Here is a 19,330-nt window from a genome sequence, read left to right as displayed (position 1 = left end):
CTAATTTGTGTGTGTGTGTTCTTCCTTCTCCCCTTCCACCTCTCTTTTCTAGACGATGGACAAAGAATTCCGAAAGTGGATGAAATGGTATGGGAAAAAACATGCAGATTACACAGTGAGTGAAACTGAACCACGAAGTTTTCCATTAAAAACAAACAGCCGTCCCCACGACCCCATATGGATAACATATATTTTTTCCTTTTTTGGTGTGGGAGCTTCAAAGGCTACACATAAAGTGCTTTACAGGCGAAGATGCCGAAACCTGGATTCTGGAAAAGCCAAATGGGGTTCTGTGAGCCTCGTGTCATGTACAGGTCTGAAACTGAAGGAAAAGGTTTCTCCCTTAGAAGGAATGCAGAAGCTAAACTTGCAAATGTCAAAAAGAGGTCTTTCGTCACTGGGGTTTAATCAACGGCCACATTCACGCATCAGCCGTGAATTATTATTGCTTAACAAACCAGAATATGAGCAAACATTTTCCTCTTACTTCCCCTTCCGCTTTGCATGAATGGGGTCAACGAGAGCCTTGTGTGACAACTGGTTATGATTTATTGTGCCCATGCAAGCCAGGAATTGTAATCATAGAATTATAGAATCATAGAATAGCAGAGTTGGAAGGGGCCTACAAGGCCATCGAGTCCAACCCCCGCTCAATGCAGGAATCCACCCTAAAGCATCCCTGACAGAGAGTTGTCCAGCTGCCTCTTGAAGGCCTCTAGTGTGGGAGAACCCACCATCTCCCTAGGTCACTGGTTCCATTGTCGTACTGCTCTAACATGACACATCAAATAAATAGATAAGCAAATAAATAGATAAGTAGGGGAAGCAGCTTTTGAAAAGTTTTCCAGAGCTGGCAACGGTGTAGCGTGCAGGCAGGCAGAAGGTAGACCTGGATTTACCAGCAGATCGCTGGGTGATCTACCACGAGGTTGGTAACGTCTTCCAGTTCCCAACAACAACGAAAAGACTTCCCCCATCTAAATCAGGCGGTCAGAATCCTTGATCTATATGAGGTTGTACTTGTCTACACAGATCATAGAATCATAGAATCATAGAATAGTAGAGTTGGAAGGGGCCTACAAGGCCATCAAGTCCAACCCCCTGCTCAGTGCAGGAATCCACCCTAAAGCATCCCCGACAGATGCTTGTCCAGCTGCCTCTTGAAGGCCTCTAGTGCGGGAGAACCCACAACCTCCCTAGGTCACTGGTTCCATTGTCGTACTGCTCTAACATGACACATCTCCACCAAGCAGGATATAACACGATGAAAGTGGTATGAAAGCAGTATATGGTATGCGTCAATGGGTCCCAACAGTTGTCAGTCCACTTCAATTCTGCTATAAAGCAGTAGTGTGGCTCCTGCCTTTTATATACCGCTTTCACACCACTTTCATAGTGGAATATCCTGCTTGGTGGAGATGAGCCCTTAGATGGGGTAGAATTATTCTGTTTCAAATAGTTTTCATGATAGATGGGGCAGGAGAGAAGGAAGGCTGATTTTTTATACAGCTTTTTTTTTTGCGGGGGGTAGTTTTCACTTGGGGAAAGGAACTGTACTATTTTTAGGGCTGCAAGCTTTAAAATGTTTAGTCGATAGGTTCATCAGCACAGCTGATTTATTGTGCCCAAGCAAGCCAAGAATTGTAATCATAGAATTATAGAATCATAGAATAGCAGAGTTGGAAGGGGCCTACAAGGCCATCGAGTCCAACCCCCTGCTCAATGCAGGAATCCACCCTAAAGCATCCCTGACAGAGAGTTGTCCAGCTGCCTCTTGAAGGCCTCTAGTGTGGGAGAGGCCACAACCTCACCAGGCAACTGATTCCATTGTCGTACTGCTCTAACAGTCAGGAAGTTTTTCCTGATGTCCAGCTGGAATCTGGCTTCCTGTCACTTGAGCCCGTTATTAATAATTGTAACAACAAAGCCTGGTTTAAAGCTGGTTTACGTATCTTGGCTTGTTTGGGCATAATAAACGAGCCGAGTTCAGGGATCAAACACAGTTCTTCGTTTCCAGGTTTGTTTACCTGCTTGTGCAAAGAGCAGGATAAGTGGGCCGCATGCACCAGCAACAGCGCTCATTCATGTCCTCATTCACGGAGCCATAAATTTATGGCATGAACGTGACTGTTATCTCAAAGAGCTAAAGAGCTCTTTTCTGTCACGTGTGGGAAGTTCGGCCTCTGAATTCCTTCTGAAACAGGCCCCTTTTCCTCAACTTTCAGACCCTCCGGTGATTTAGAGCTTGGCTAGTGATGCTTCCTCTGGGAATTTCTGCTCATGCTTCCGTTAACGAGTTACGGCGAAAAGCTCTTTGTTGCAATTAATACAGACAGATGGCGTATTTTGCGGTTCCGACATAGAAGTATCCCCCACTGAACGCTAGCCAGGTATTTCGGGGCGTAATGACGTGGACCCACTTAGATGTAAAGTGGCTGAGGGGTTATTTCTACGAAGCCTGTTGTAATGAGGGCGGTCTCTCTTCCTTTAAACGCTTTCCACCTATTGCCTTCCTCCCAATTTCCCTAATCCCCTAATAAGTTGCTATATGATCTATATGCATTAGGAGAGGAGATGGATGCAAACAGGCTGGCACAACGCGCAAAGGGGAATTATAATCAGCCGCTATGTCAATATTTTGACATTTTTCCATATGCTGGCTGGATTAGATATCAGGGTGGGTGTGCATTCGACCGGGAGGCCTTTCTGGATTCTTATTTATTTATTTACTCTTGTTCATGCATTGGTTATTTCTCGGTTGGACTACTGCAACCTTCTTCTCACTGGCCTTCCTTCTTCTCACATCAGTCCGTTGGTTTCTGTCCACCACTCTGCTGCTAAGATCATCTTCTTGGCTCGCCGCTCTGACCATGTCACTCCGCTTCTGAAATCTCTTCATTGGCTTCCAATTCACTTCAGAATCCAATATAAAAATCTCCTGTTGACCTACAAAGCTTTTCACGGTCTAGCTCCTTCCTATCTCTCCTCTCTCATCTCACACTATTGCCCCGCTCGTGCTCTTCGCTCCTCTGATGCCATGTTTCTCGCCTGCCCAAGGGTCTCTCCTTCCCTTGCTCGGCTCCGTCCATTTTCTTCCGCTGCCCCTTACGCCTGGAACGCTCTTCCAGAACATTTGAGAACTACAAGTTCAATCGCAGCTTTTAAAGCTCAGCTAAAAACGTTTCTTTTTCCTAAAGCTTTTAAAACTTGATTTTGTTCTGACTTTTATACTGTTAGTTTTACTCTACCCTGTGCCTCTTTGGTGCATTCTCTTCCCCTCCTTATTGCTTTATTATGATTTTATTAGAATGTAAGCCTATGCGGCAGGGTCTTGCTATTTTATTGTTTTACTCTGTACAGCACCATGTACATTGATGGCGCTATATAAATAAATAATAATAATAATAATAAAGATCTCAGGGTGGCGTACAGATAAAAGCATACAGTATAACACAATTAATATGTACAGTTCAAAACAAATTAAACCATGAACCAAGTTAAAACAATACATAATTTAAAAGCAGTCAAACCAGTTAAAACAATGTGTCAGTGAATTGAATCATCAAAGGCTTTGTTAAAAAGCCATGTTTTTACTTGGCGTCGAAATGAAATTAGCATTGGCACCAGTCGAGCCTCCAAGGGGAGGGCATTCCACAGTCGGGGGGCCACCACAGAGAAAGCCCTGTCCCTTGTCCTAACATAGCGTATATGTTGCATTGGTGGGATGCGGAGAAGGGCTCCTCCAACAGATCTCAAGTCTCGGGCAGGCATATATAAGGAAAGGCGCTCCCTCAAGTATCGAGATCCCAAGCTGTTTAGGGCTTTAAACGTCATTACCAGCACCTTGAATTCCAACCGGAAGTGTATAGGCAGCCAGTGCAGTTCCTTTAAGACCGGTGTTATGTGGTCTCTGTAAGATGTACCCGCCAGCAGTCTAGCTGCTGCATTTTGCACTAGCTGCAACTTCCGCGTCGTCTTCAAGGGCAGCCCCACGTAGAGTGCATTGCAGTAGTCTAATTGGGAAGTTACCAGTCGTCTAACCGGGAAGTTCTTATTTATTATTTATTTATTTATTACATTTTGCTGAAATGTATTTATTACATTTTTGCTGAATTTCTTGCTGAAATTCACCTCCCTAATCTGAATGAGGGGCAGTGCAAGATGTCAAGTGAGATGCTACATCTTTTTTTCCTCCCCCAGGCAAAGGGGAGAAGATGTATTTTGAATGAGTCAATACGATGATCTGACTTGGCGGGAGCAGACTTTATTTATTTATTTATTTATTTATTACATTTATATCCCACCCCATAGCCGAAGCTCTCTGAGTGGTTTACAAAAGTTAAAAGCAGTGAACATTAAAAACAGGTATACAAAACTTTAAAAAGCATATACACAGCAATATCCATTTAAAACAACTATTCTAGAATCAGTTAAAAAAAAAACCCTCAGCATACGTTGTTAACTGTCTGGGAGAAGAGAAAAGTCTTAACTTGGCGCCGAAAAGATAACAATGTTGGCGCCAGGCGAGCCTCGTTGGGGAGATCATTCCATAATTGGGGGGGGCCACCACTGAAAAGGCCCTCTGCCTTGTTGCCCGGAGAGAACTAGAATTCCAAAATGGCAGGTCTAAATTGCTGGGATTGCCTGGGGAAGCAGAAACCACCCTCCTTTTTCCGATTTCCCCAATTCTTTTCCCAGATGTGCACCTTACTTACTGCTCCTAGCTTCGTTAGCATCTCCCAATTAATTGCAGCTTTTTGCACTGTCTCTCCCTGCTCTTCTCCCCCCCCCACGCACCCCGGTGCAAAAGGGCAGTTTAACGGCCTTGCTTTTTTGCCGCAAAAAAGCCAGCAGGGTATTAAGTTGTTTTGGATGGCTATAATCAGCGCCCGCCCCCCCCCTTTTTCAGCGGGAACTTTTCGGCCGCTCCGATATTTGAAAAAGCCCTCCAGTACCTCCCGTGGCTTTGAAACGGAGCCATGGATTCCTGCTGCTCATTCGGGTTGGCTTTTTTTATTATTATTATTATTTTAAAAATAGCTGTGTGTGCTTTTCCAGGCTGAACAAACAATTCTTTGTGAGCCAAGCGCATTGCACGGAGGCTGCTGGAAAGGGATTTTGTGTGTGTGGTGTCATGCACTCAGCCAGCCCGCCAGCCCGGCCAAAGTTTTTCCCTCTGCACGTGTGTGTGTGTGCGTGTGTGTGTGTAGGGCACTGTGTGTTGGCTCCTTTTTCAGATTTATTTTGGAGTCCAAAACTCTAGAAAAGCAGACTCCTGAGCCCTCAAGTGGTATGTTTTTCCACTGCCTCCACATGGGTTGCCAGCAACTTCTCTTGGCCAAGGCTTAACCTCTGGTTGCCACAAACGTGCTTTCCACAAACTCTCCTGAGCACGCTCGTCTACAGCGGGTAGGGTGGAGTAGCCCGCCTCAGTGCCGCTGCCTAAATTTGGAAAACTCCTGCTGAATTGGAACATTCTCACTGTGAAATGGGGGAGTTTATTTATTTATTTATATATATTTTTACATTTCTATACCGCTCAACAGCCGAAGCGCTCTGGGCGGTTCACAAAAATTAAAACCACAATAAAACAACCCACAGGTTAAAAGCACAATGGCGAAATACAGTATAAAAAGCACAACCAGGATAAAAACCACGCAGCAGAAATTGATATAAGATTAAAATACAGAGTTAAAACAGTAAGATTTAAATTTAAGTTAGAATTAAGTGTTAAAATACTGAGAGAATAAAAAGGTCTTCAGCTGGCGACAAAAGCAGTACAGTGTAGGCGCCAGGCGGACCTCTCTGGGGAGCTCGTTCCACAACCGGGGTGCCACAGCGGAGAAAGCCCTCCTTCTAGTAAGCCCTCCTTCACTTCCTTTGGCAGGGGCTCACAGAGGATGACCTTAGGGTCCGGGCAGGTACATACGGGAGGAGGCGTTCCTTCAGATAACCTGGCCCCAAGCCGTTTAGGGCTTTAAATGTTAATACCAGCACTTTGAATCGGGCCCGGACCTGGACTGGCAGCCAATGAAGCTGGAAGAGGACTGGCGTGATGTGATCTCGTCGGCCAGTCCCTGTTATTAACCGTGCTGCCCTGTTTTGTACCAGCTGAAGTTTCCGGACCGTTTTCAAAGGCAGCCCCTCATATAACGCATTGCAGTAATCCAAACGAGAGGTTATCAGAGCATGGATCACTGTAGCGAGGCTCTCTCTGTCCAGATAAGGGCACAGTTGGTATATCAGCCTAAGCTGATAAAAGGTGCTCTTTGCCACTGAGTTCACCTGTGCCTCAAGTGACAGTTTTTTTATACCGCCCAATAGCCAAAGCTCCCTGGGCGCTTCACAAAAACGAAAACCATTCGAAGTATAAAACCATTCGAAGTATAAAACAAACTGGGTTTATTTGGCTGCATCCAGGAAGAACGACCAGGAAGGAGCTCTTAAATGCAGTAGCAAATAACGAGTGGGGACCTGAAACAAAATGGAGTACTCCTCCAGCTGGCCAGCTGGCCATGCCCTTTCTCAAAATACTCCAATCCATGCCTGGATCCAAAAGCACCCCCAAACTATGGACCCGATCCTTTAGGGAGAGTGCAACCCCGTCCAGGACAGGGCAAACATCACCTCGCCGGACCACATAAAGACCTGGAACGTTATCCGCTATTGCCTCATCGGCATTGGTTTCTGGTCTGGTTCTGAGCCTCGTCCAAACTGTGGGATGCCAGGGACCCAATTTCTGCTGCATCATTGCTCAGCCACTCTGTCCTTGGGGCGACGGTACTTTGCATCCCGCCCTGGGGAAGGGCGACTCCCAAATTTTGGAGCTCTCTGCCAAACAGGCTGTTCCTTGACAGCGCTTTGTCGTTTCGATTAACAGCACCATTTTTCCAAAGCGCTCTTGGGCCGTATGCTTTCCTACTTGGACACCAGCGCAATGCTGTGTTCCCTGTTTATTCTCTGTGTGTGTGTGTGTGTTACGGAAACGTCAGCTGCTTTTAACATCCCTTAGTAGAATGGAAAGTGTGGGACGTGAGGATTTTAATAAATTAAATAAAAGGCGAGTGGGCAGGCAGTGCTCCGAAGTCTTATTTTTCTGTTTTCGCTGATCCCGTTACAGTCTGATACACCTTCACTGCCTAGGCAAATGGGGGGGGGGAAATCTGTTGCAGATGGTCCCTTCGATTCATTGCACTCTAAGGAGATTAAGTTTCTACGGCTGGGACCGCCGAAACGAGATTACGGGGATCTGGGGCTGCAGTTTTTATGGAGCCTGCCTACATGGCATCTGCTGTTCCAATTATTATGCTGCAGCTTCCTCATATCATATTTACCCCCAATAGGAAAAAAAAAAGTCAGGCAAGAGAGAGGGGGGTATGGCCATTGTGCCCCCCCCCCTCTATCGGCTGTTGTCTTGAGCTGCCCCTTTCCAGCATGGAACTCCTCTGCTGAGGGAACTGCACTGGCTGTCTATTCCCTACCGGGCCAGGTTGAAGGTTCTTGGACTTGTATACAAAGCCCTAAACAACTTAGGACCAGGATACCTGAGAGAGCGCCTTCTCCCTTACCAACCTGCCCGGTCCCTGAGGTCATCCGAGGGCCTGCTCCTGGTGGGTCCACCTAAATCCATCCTCTGATTGGAATCCACCAGGGGAAGAGCCTTCAGCGTGGTGGCCCCCCTCCTGTGGAACTCCCTGCCTCTGGAGGTCAGACAGGCTCCAACCTTGTACTCTTTTCGGCGCCTCCTGAAAACATCTTTATTCCAAGAAGCCTTTCTTTAACATGCAGCCTCGGATTTCTGTGTTGTTGTTCTTTGCTTCTTTTTAAATTTTGTTTTAACTGTTTTATTCTGTTTTTAATTTTCATTTTACCTGGTACACCGCTCCGAAATGTTTTCAATGAGGAGCGGTATATAAATATTCTAAATAAAAATAAGAAATAAATAAATTTTAACACCATGTTAGTACCCGGAATACATTCGAAAAACCTACTTTTTATCAAATTCTTTAATTCGGGCTGATAGCTAGCGTTGAGATGTTTTTGATAGGCTTTTGAATTGTAGTTAGAGTTGCATTGAGTGCCTTAAAGAGCTAGCTGTTGCCTGGTTCCCATTAAATGTTGGTTTTAGCTGTGTCTATTTATTGTTTTATATCGTATGATTTTATCTGTATCCTAGTGATATAGGGCGGGATGCAAATGTTTTAAATAAATAAATATTGTGTCTGCGGTCAATGGGAGGTGATCCTTCCTTGCTACAAGCAACCAGGTGATTGGCTGTTAACAACCCTGCATTAATTAGAAGATTCTAAGTTGTTGTTGTTGGGGTGCGTGTGTGTTGTTGTGTGTGCGTGTTTGTATATCCTTACAATAATCCTGTGAGGTCTTTTAAGCCTAGAGTGACATGGCTAAAGTTTAGAACCCGGGTTTCCCACAACCTGGTGCCCTCCAGATATATTTCTTTATTTCTTTATTAAATGTATATTCCGCCCCATAGCTGAAGCTCTCTGGGCCGTTTACAAAAGTTTAAAAACAGTGAACGTTAAAGAAGTATGCAAAATTCAAAACCATCAAAAATATTTAAACATTATAAAACAACAGTATCCATTTTAAACAACAACAGTTCTGGGGTCCATTAAAAAACAAGCGAACTTAGCATAGGTTGTTAAATGCTGTTAAATGCCTGGGAGAAGAGAAAAGTTTTGACTTGGCGCCGAAAAGATAACGATATTGGCACCAGGCGAGCCTCATCGGGGAGATCAGTCCACAATTGGGGGGCCACCACTGAAAAGGCCCTCTCCCTTTTTGCCATCCTCCGAGCTTCCCTACGAGTAGGCACCCGGAGGAGGGCCTTAGATGTTGAGCGCAGTGTTGGATTGCAACTCCCATCATTGCCATTCAGCATGGCCATTGGGCGTTGGGAAAGCTAGACGCTAGACGATACTGGCTCAAAATGTTCAGCAGGCCTTTACGGACAATGACGACCGTCTTGATTTGCTAGCTTTCTATAATCACAGCAGCAACAACCTGGGTCCCAGTACTAGGTTGGGTCTTACCACAATACAAATACTAGGTTAAGCGTAGATTCCCTAAACTGTAATGTTCAGATATTGTTATTATTATTATTATTATTTATTTATTTATTTATTTATATAGCACCATCAATGTACATGGTGCTGTACAGAGTAAAACAGTAAATAGCAAGATCCTGCCGCATAGGCTTACATTCTAATAAAATCATAATAAAACAATAAGGAGGGGAAGAGCATGCACCAAACAGGCACAGGGTAGAGTAAAACTAACAGTATAAAAGTCAGAACAAAATCAAGTTTGAAAAGCTTTAGGAAAAAGAAAAGTTTTTAGCTGAGCTTTAAAAGCTGCGATTGAACTTGTAGTTCTCAAATGTTCTGGAAGAGCGTTCCAGGCGTAAGGGGCAGCAGAAGAAAATGGACGAAGCTGAGCAAGGGAAGGAGAGACCCTTGGGCAGGCGAGAAACATGGCATCAGAGGAGCGAAGAGCACGAGCGGGGCAATAGTGTGAGATGAGAGAGGAGAGATAGGAAGGAGCTAGACAGTGAAAAGCTTTGTAGGTCAACAGGAGAAGTTTGTTTTGGATTCTGGAGTGAATTGGAAGCCAATGAAGAGATTTCAGAAGTGGAGTAACATGGTCAGAGCGGCGAGCCAAGAAGATGATCTTAGCGGCAGAGTGGTAGTGCATTGTCTGAACCGGCCCCGTTTTCTTTTCTTTTTAAAAAAAGCTCAAGTGTTCAAAACGCTCTGACCATATTTCTTTATACCAGCAGGAATCCCAGGGCGCTCCCTAATTCGATATATATGTGTACATGTATGTGTGTGCATGTGTGCGTGCGTTTCTTCCACATTTCCCCGCCACCAAAAGCACCCATGGAGGTGGTACACCTCACCTGTGGGTGCGAGCAAGGCTGCTCAGCTCTTCCACCTCTGGCCATTCCACTCAAAATCCACCCTCCCCGGCTGTATTTGCCCTGCAAAGGGAAAAAATAATATAGCTACCTGTTCCTTTATTCCACGGTGGGTGGAACTGCAGCTGTGGGAGGTGGTGGTGGGAAATATTGGGCGGTGTGGAAATGGTTGGAGGTGAAATGGTTAAGCAGCCCTCCCGTCCCGCCCTTTACCCAAAATTGTCGCCTCTGCAGTTGCTTTTGGTTTGGGGGAAAAAACCCAGAGGACAATACAGACTAGCATTTCTAGCCCTTAGATGGGCTTACATTTTTTTCTTAAGACAAGTCACTGGTTATGTGGATGTAGTAATTAATGCGGTATCAAAATGGACAATTGACGTTGGGTGAAGGGTTGGCAGAAATAAAGTCACAGAACCACCTAGCCCGTGGACTGCATAGGTGTTTTTTCTTCCTCTCCCTCCCTCCTTCCCTCCCTCCCTTAGGGCATTGTAACGGATATGTAATGCTAACCCTGGCCAAGTTAAAATGGCAATTTCAAGCTCCGTTTTTTTCTCTCTCCTGTCGTCTTAGCTGGAAAGAGGTGACTTCCTCTCAGAAGAATGGCGCGAGAGAATCGCAAACACAAGGTATGGTGACGGTGGATTTGTTTTTTAACGTAGATCCCCAGGGCTGCCACGGCAGGTGCGAAACGGCTCGTCCCCCCCCCCCCCCCGCTATGGGAGATTGCTGTCTACTGTTCCGCCCCCTCCTGCTACGAGGTGCTAGAAAGTGGTGCTGGTGGGCTTGCTCCCCACTTTCTGGAGCAGCAAGAAGTTTCAGGGGTAGTGCTTCTTTGGCGTTTGGATTCCCTTTGGAGCAGTGGTTCTCAACCTGTGGGTCGCAACCCCTTTGGGGGTCGAATGACCCTTTCACAGGGGTCGCCTAAGACCATCGGAAAACACATATTTCCGATGGTCTTAGGAACCGAGACACCGCTCCTCTATCCGTCTCCAGGAGGGTCCGCCCACGTGCAGATATGCCCACATACGAGTGCCCGGCGTGATGACATCGTCGCACCAACCCTATCACAGTTATGAAGTAGCAACGAAAATCATTTTATGGTTGGGGGTCACCACAACATGAGGAACTGTATTAAAGGGTCGCGGCATTAGAAAGGTTGAGAACCACTGCTTTGGAGGCAAAGGCCCTAGAAACGTTTTTAGAACATTTGATTTATTCCCCTCCAGACAGGTTGTTGGACAAGGAACTCACGGCCACAAGATGTAGTGACGGCCACCAATCTGGATGGCTTTAAAAGGGGGTTGGATGAATTCCTGGAGGTGAAGGCTATCCATGGCTACTAGCCCTGATGGTTGTGTGCTATCTCCAGTATCAGAGGCAGTAAGCCGGTGTGCACCAGTTGCTGGGGAACATGGGTGGGAATGTGCTGTTGCACCACGTCCTGCTTTGTTGGTCCCTGGCCGATGGCTGGTTGGCCACTGTGCGAACAGAGTGCTGGACTAGATGGACCCTTGGTCTGATCCAGCATCAGGGCACTTCTGATGTTCTTATGTTATGTTCTTAAGTTGTAGCTGGCTGCAGAAGCTTGAAGCAGAGCATAGGCAGAGGCAAAGAACACGTGCTGCTCTCGGATAGCAGACCTGTGTGCACGAAGCGTTCTCTGTCTGCTTCCAGACAGGGAGCACCGTGCAGGATCAGTCCAGAGGCCTTGTGCAACTCCTCCATCTTTTCCTCCTTAACAGATTGTATCTGGCAAGAAAAAAAAGATGGAAGAGGTAGAGGGTCAACCCACTGTTTTTAAATCACCCCTTAAGCTTTTGGGTTGAGCCGAGGATCTCACCTTCTCTACAACTCAAAGTCATTTCAATAGTCAACCCTTGACCAAGCCATTAGCTAATCATTATGGGCATTAACCTAACAAAAGAATAGAACCTAACAAAGGCAGAGATAAGCTCCAGGAAAGGAAAGATTCCTTTCTCTCAAAGGAAGGGGTGGAGCTCTTGTTTCAAAGGCTTCTCCCCAGGTTGGGAAAGGGAATTGATGCTCTAGTCAAGGGTGGCCGGAAAGAAATCAGTTCATGAGCAAAGATGTCTGATTCCTAAACAATAACTACAACAATGACCCCCCCCCCCCCCCAGCCGTGCTCACATACCCCAACTATTTATGTATTTATTGCATTTTTATACCGCCCAATAGCCGAAGCTCTCTGGGCGGTTCACAAAAATCAAAACCATAAAAAGCAGAATAAAACAACCCACCATCTAAAAACACAAATACAAAATACCATATAAAAAGCGCAACCCGGATAAAAACCACGCAGCAGAAATTGATGTAGGTTAAAATACGGAACTAAAACAGCAAAGTTTAAATTTAAGTTAAATTAGGTGTTAAAATACTGAGAAAATAAAAAAGGTCTTCAGCTGGCGACAGAAGTACAGTGTAAGCGCCAGGCGAAAGTATAAAACAACAGTATAAAACCATCATATAAAATACAATAGAAAAGCTCAACCAGATAAAAACAGCAGCAATGCAAAATTACAAATTTAAAACACCAAGTTAAAATTTATAGATTGTTAAAATGCTGAGAGAATCAAAAGGTCTTCACTTGGCGTCTGAAGGCATATAATGTAGGTGCCAAGCGAACCTCCTTAGGGAGCTCCTTCCACAGCCGGGGTGTCACAGCAGAGAAGGCCCTGCTCCTGGTAGCCACCTGCCTCACTTCCTTTGGCAGGGGCTCGCGGAGAAGGACCCCTGTGGATGATCTTAAGGTCCGGGCAGGTACATATGGGAGGAGGCGTTCCTTCAAATAACCTGGCCCCAAGCCGTTTAGGGCTTTGAATGTTAGTAACAGCACTTATACTGCTAAAATGAAGAAAGCATGGAGTGAAAACTGGGAGTGGATTTTAGTATGGAAAGGCTGGGAGCTCCACTGGTACTCAGAACAAATTCCAGGTCCGAGAACTCTTTTTAAGACTTCCTGTGTATCTTTTGCACCAGGCTCTGGTCAATGGACCTTGGGGTTCTAGTAAAGAACAAAGCAGTGGAAAATCCACCCCTGTTCTGGGTCTTCCCCCTCCCTCTGGGCACAAAGCAGCAGTGCTTGGGGGAAGCCAACTTGATGCCCCCTGCCCCCAACTCGGCGCCCCCGAATTATGACGGGGATGATGGGATTTTTAGTCGAATACGTCTGGGAGGCCTCCGATGGGGGAAGGGTGCTTCGGTGCTTTGTGACTTGGGATTTTAAGAAGGGGAGGGGGGAAATCTCACTCGATTTGTGGCGTTGATTGAGTCCATTGATGCAAAAATGAAAGATAGTTGTACTGGCCTTTGAGAATAATAATAATAATCGAAGATTCACAGACGCTTTCTTTATTAGGACCAACTGTCCAGAGAGCTTTGGCTGCTGCTATTATTATTATTATTATTATTATTATTATTATTATTATTATTAGTATCCCGCCTTTTGCCTAATACTGGGCTTCAAGGCGGCCTTATAAAGTTTAAAACATATATTGTAAAACCTAGGAAAAGAAATGTACAAAAAAAAATTTAAAACATAAACGTTTAAAATACACAACAAAATTATAAGTCCTTAACATAGATGGAGGACCAGATTGTTCTCCAAAGGCCTGCTGGAACAAGGAAGCTTTAGCCTGCTTCCGAAAGCCCATCAAGGAGGGAGCCAGCCTAGCTTCCCCGGGAAGAGAGTTCCAGAGCGCCGGAGCAGCCACCGAGAAGGCCCTGTCCCATGTTCCCACCAAGCGCGCCTGTGAAGATGGTGGGACTGAAAGAAGGGCTTCTCCAGAAGTTCTCAAAGCACAGGCAGGCTCATAAGGGAGAATACAGTCTTTCAAATAACCTGGACTCGAGCTGTATAGGCAGTATAGAAAATTAAGTAATATATGCATACATACCGAAATACCAGGAAAGCGGGTGCAAGCTTTAAAATCCTCCAGAACTCTTCTTCAAACTAGATGGTATAAAAAGCAGGGGGCAGCATGAGAAGATGCAAACGTTAGGACTGTGAAATTTGCAGATTAGAAGATGGCTGACTGACTGTATTAGTCACTGGTAAGTGTTGCAGATATAAGATTACACCTAGCATTCTGAGACGGAAAAGCAATGCCTGACCCTCATTTTCGGGGGAAAAAAATCAAATAAAGGCTTGGCTGTAACTCAGATCTGTCTCTTGCTTTGGGCAAAAATGCAAGGTTCCTGAGTAGACAGAGAGCAAAAGTCAAGAGAAACATGGCAGTCTTTCGATTAGCAAAACTGGAGCTCAATTTTAGGTGATGCCTTAGGTAACAACGGATGCTAAATGGAACCCTCAAAAGGCAAAGTCCATTTTTAGCTGGTAGAAAATAACCTTCCTCTGGTGGTAGTTTCCACCCTGGGTGGCTAAATATGGTATCTTTCAAGAGACATAAAAAGCTCCATGAAATTCACAATCTACAGTTATGCCATACCAACATCTGGTCTAATCTTTGTGCTGTTTTTTTATAGCTGCCATCCTTTCCCTTTTTGTACCAACGGTGTCCAGTGAAGAGTTCCGGAGAACTCAAAAGCTTGCACAAGCCCTCGTAACATTTTAGTTGGTCCTAATGAAGACATTGCCTGGCTTTGCATCTGAACCTTTTCACGTTGCGCAAACGTTAGTGAAATCGTACTCTTCCTTTAGCAACATCTGTAAGCGATTGGTTTTGATTTAGTTCTTTTATCGTGGCCAGATGCATTTTGAGAGAGAGACGACGACGTTAGATAGTTCCCCTGCCTCTGTATGCCACCAACGTGCGTATCCGCCCCTGCCCCTCAAAGTGAAATTGAGATGTTTCTCCACGTTTTGCTAACTCTCTTGTTATTTTACAGTGTTATTTTTGTGAATAACTTTGCCTTTGGTCCTGAGGTGGATCACCAGCTGAAGGAGCGATTTGCAAATATGAAGGAAGGTAATGAACCAAATCCCCTCTGGCCAGTGCTATCTTGATTTTTAAATTTTGTTTGATTTATTATCTTTATTATTTATTTTATTTTTTTACAAAAATCAAGCTGGAACAGTGTGGCCCGTGTTTTGAGCTATGTGGAGTTAGTGCTGAGTTCTTGTGTGTTGGTGGTGACTGTAGCCTGTGATAAACTGTCTTCCTAGAACTGATCTACCCCACATTCATCTCTTCTTACTATTTTTCACTATGACAGTGAGTTTGCAAGCTCCTCAGGGCAGAGACCTGCCTCTTGTTTCTGTTACTCTCCAAAGCTTACAGCAATACTGGTGCTACATCAATATTAGGAATCTTAGAGATTGCCAAGGATGCTCTTCAGAATGCTATAAATCAATCCCTCGTGTCTTTTCTTTTGTATCTTTAAGTAGTCTTTATTCAGTGGTGCATATTATTATTATTATTATTATTATTATTATTATTATTATTATTATTATTATTATTATCATTTGTATACCGCCCCATAGCTGAGGCTCTCTGGGCGGTTTACATAGGATAAAAACACTAGTCTCTTGACTTATGAGTTCTTCCCCATTTCTCTCTGTATTTACTTCACGATGTGATACGCTAGCCCTGTTGCGTTTGGTGGTGGGCCCTCCCCTGCTGAGGAGGGCACTGGAGTTTTTGCCACTGTGTATATTTGAGTTAGCCGAGGAAGGTTTAAAAGGACGTCACAGATCAGCCTTTCTTAAATCACGTTGATGGTGCAATTCATCCGATGTGGCTTCGTTTTCCCTAAGAGAAGCTTCAAGGTTTGGTGAAGGATTAGAATCGTAGAGTTGGACGGGGCCTATAAGGCCATCGAGTCCAACCCCCTGCTCGATGCAGGAATCCACCTTAAATCATACCTGACAGACGCCTCTCGTCCACCATCCAAACAAAACCAGCACTCTTTATCAACCTAACAAATCTTCGAGGAGATTAACCAGCCAAACCAAAAAGCCAAATGGAAGAAGCAATGCAATGCCACCTTTCATGACAGCAAGTAAGAAAGAGGAAGTACAATAGCCCCCCCCCCCGGGGCAATTACTCTGGTGCATGGCTGTCTTTATATCTCTCCGATAAGGAAGGCTGACCGCTCTCTTGACATCTCTTTCTTTGGACGAGGGGTTGCTTCCCTCCCTGCCGTATTCTTCATTTCCCAGAACGCCTTTGGAAGAAAACCACAGAACAGGCTTGGTGACACAGGGCAGAGAGGGTCCTGTCACGTGATGGAGAATTGGCAGAGCTGTTAGAAACCCACGTGGCGTCTCTTTCTTCACTTCACGGTCCCAATTTCTACGGCTTGCTAGCGACTCCTTCAACAGACATTGCTTTCTCTACCTTCTTTTTGGCTGGCTTTTGGTTTTGGGGGCAGTTGCATAGATTCAGGTGATCCGATGATTCAGTTGCATAGATTCAGGTGATCCGATGATTCAGTTGATCCGATGATTCTGTCCCGGAGGCTTCTGACTGCTTGATCACCCCATTGTGATTCCCTCTTCTTCACAAAGCTTTCTTGATCTTACAGACATGATTTATTGATTGATTATTTATTTATTACATTTCTATACCGCCCACTAGCCGGAGCTCTCTGGGCGGTTCACAAAAATTAAAACCATTCAAAGTATAAAACAACAGTGTAAAACCATCATATAAAATACGGTATAAAAGCTCAGCCAGATCAAAACAGCAGCAATGCAAAATTACAAATTTAAAACACCAAGTTAAAATTTATAGATTGTTAAAATGCTGGGAGAATCAAAAGGTCTTCACTTGGCGTCTGAAGGCATATAATGTAGGTGCCAAGCGAACCTCCTTAGGGAGCTCCTTCCACAGCCGGGGTGCCACAGCAGAGAAGGCCCTGCTCCTGGTAGCCAGCTGCCTCACTTCCTTTGGCAGGGGCTCACGGAGAAAGACCCTGAGGATGACCTTAGGGTCCGGGCAGGTCCATATGGGAGGAGGCGTTCCTTCAGATAGAAAACCTCTTGGCCTCGTGTGTGGTAGCTTCAACAGGTACTAGTCATAGTGGCTATGTACAAACTCCAGAATACTGCCTCTGAATACCAGTTTCTGGGGAACCACAGCGGGAGACAACTTTTGCCCCCATGTCCTGCTTGGGGGCTTCCTGGAGCATGTGTGAATCAGAGAATCATAGAATAGCAGAGTTGGAAGGGGCCTACAAGGCCATCGAGTCCAACCCCCTGCTCAATGCGGGAATCCACCCTAAAGCGTCCCTGACAGATGGTTGTCTTGCTGCCTTTGAAGGCCTCTAGTGTGGGAGAGCCCACCACCTCCCTAGGCCACTGATTCCATTGTTGTACTGCTCTAACAGTCAGGAAGTTTTTCCTGATGTCCAGCCGGAATCTGGCTTCCTGTAACTTGAGCCCGTTATTCCATGTCCTGCACTCTGGGAGGATCGAGAAGAGATCCTAGCTCTCCTCTGTGTGACAACCTTTTTTAAGTATTTGAAGAGTGCTCTCATGTCTCCCCTCAAGAGGCCTTTGGTCTCTTCCAACGTGGCTTCCTTTGAAACGACTACTTCCCAATTCTTAAACAGAAGCCTGATTCGGGTTTATCTCACCTTGTAACATTCCCCCCCCCCCCCAGATCCACCCACAGAGACTTGACATCTGTTCTTGAAATGTGATCCGTTGCCCTTGATTAATCCTAGGGCTATAAATTCCCTCCCTGATGCTTACTCTTAAAGTCCTTTGTTTCACCTGCCAGGCACCCCGTGTCTTACCTAAGCCCTCTTGGGTCTGACGGTGGAGAACAATGACCTTGCACACTGGGTGTGGAAGGGTTGCGTTCTGTTTGCCAAGCGGCCCTTTTCCCCAGGTCGCTCCGGCTCCGTTTTCTTAAGCCTTTCCGTGGCACGTCTTGGAAGGGTCCATTTTCTCAGCGGCAACCACGAAGTTTTGAAAGCCTGACACTGGCATAAAGCTGCTGCATTGGAATTCTTTATAGTTTTTATGATGTCAGATGTGTCCTTAACCTGGGGCTAGGAAAAACTGGACAGTTGTGACAATCTTTAGGTATACACGCACCCAATTATTCTTGCTTTGCTGATTTGTCACCAAATGGAGCATCGCCACATTCTCTAATCACTCTTTCAATGAGATCTTCTTTTCGTTTTGTGCCTCTTACATTACTTGGTCTTTTGACCTAACTTTGTAACCCCCACCTTCCTCCTCTGCTCGAGTATAAACCTACCTATTGCATTTCATAAAGCAGGCTGTGGCTTACAGAAGCTTATTTTTTTATTTTATTTATTTATTATTGCATTTATATCCCGCCTTTTTTTCCTCCAAGGAACCCAAGGCGGCGTACATAATCCTCCTCCTCTCCATGTTATCCTCACAACAACAACCCTGTGAGGTGGGTTGGGCTGAGAGTCTGTGACTGGCTCAAAGTCACCCAGTGGGTTTTCATGGCTGAGTGGGGACTCGAACCTGGATCTCCCGACTCCCAGTCCAACACCTTAGCCACTACACCACACTGGCTCTTATGCCTCAATAAATGTTGTTTTTTTAAGTGCTACCGGACTGTTGTTTCTTCCTAAATGGGTGATGCTTGTGTCATAACTATCAACCTGCCCGGTCACTGAGGTTATCTGAGGGTCTGCTCCTGGTGCTACCGGGCCAGGTTGAAGGTTCTTGTACTTGTGTACAAAGCCCTAAACAACTTGGGACCAGGATACCTGAGAGAGCACCTTCTCCGTTACCAACCTGCCCGGTCACTGAGGTCATCCGAGGGCCTGCTCCTGCTGGTTCCACCTAGATCCATTCTCCGATTGGAATCCACCAGGGGAAGAGCCTTTAGTGTGGTGGCTCCCCTCCTGTGGAATTCCCTGCCTCTGGTGGTCAGGCAGGTTCCAACCTTGTACTCCTTTCGGCGCCTCCTGAAAACATCATTATTCACGGAAGCCTTTCCTTAATGTCCAGCCAGGAGTCACTGTATTTGCTTCTTTTAAAATCTGTTTTAAGCGTTGTTGTTTTCTGTTTTTATTTTAATTTTGTCTTGTACACCGCTCCGAAATTTTCAATGGGGAGCGGTATATAAATATTGTAAATAAATAAATAAAAATTAATAATAATAAATAATAATAACTCCTTTGCCAATCTCTTTGAAGTCTTCCCTCACAATTTGTGGGCATCCTGACATCTGCAGCCCTCTAGTCGAGGCGTGGCTGTTGCTGAAAGGGAACAGAGGAGCATTACTTTTGCTAATGCACCGACTCATTTCTGTGCTTTATTCAGTAAGCACAGTGTTGGTTTGTCATTGATGGATCGTGCGCGTTATTAAAGGAAGCTCCAGCCCCTGCCTCTTCAAATGGCAGCAGTGCGCTGAAGTGGCGAGACGCTTCTGTGCCATTTCCGTATTTTCTTCAGTGTGCATTAACGCACCGTTGTTTTTC

General features: G+C 45.4%; 1 protein-coding gene across 4 annotated transcripts in view; it reads left to right on the top strand.

Moving 5' to 3' along the window:
* The window catches only part of DOT1L (DOT1 like histone lysine methyltransferase), a 111,907-nt gene that overhangs the window by 41,383 nt on the left and 51,194 nt on the right, over positions 1-19,330 (top strand). For all 4 annotated transcript variants that reach the window (XM_063147169.1, XM_063147168.1, XM_063147170.1 and 1 more), the window contains exons 7-9: positions 53-115; positions 10,508-10,563; positions 14,804-14,883. In XM_063147169.1, the coding sequence (XP_063003239.1) occupies positions 53-115; positions 10,508-10,563; positions 14,804-14,883 (199 nt within the window). The remainder of the gene's footprint in view (positions 1-52; positions 116-10,507; positions 10,564-14,803; positions 14,884-19,330) is intronic.

The sequence above is a fragment of the Elgaria multicarinata genome, chromosome 23 (assembly GCF_023053635.1).
Source record: "Elgaria multicarinata webbii isolate HBS135686 ecotype San Diego chromosome 23, rElgMul1.1.pri, whole genome shotgun sequence".
In the NCBI taxonomy this organism is placed as follows: domain Eukaryota; kingdom Metazoa; phylum Chordata; class Lepidosauria; order Squamata; family Anguidae; genus Elgaria; species Elgaria multicarinata.
The sequence above is the reverse complement of the archived record's forward strand: the minus strand, read 5'-3'. Positions and strand labels throughout refer to the sequence as shown.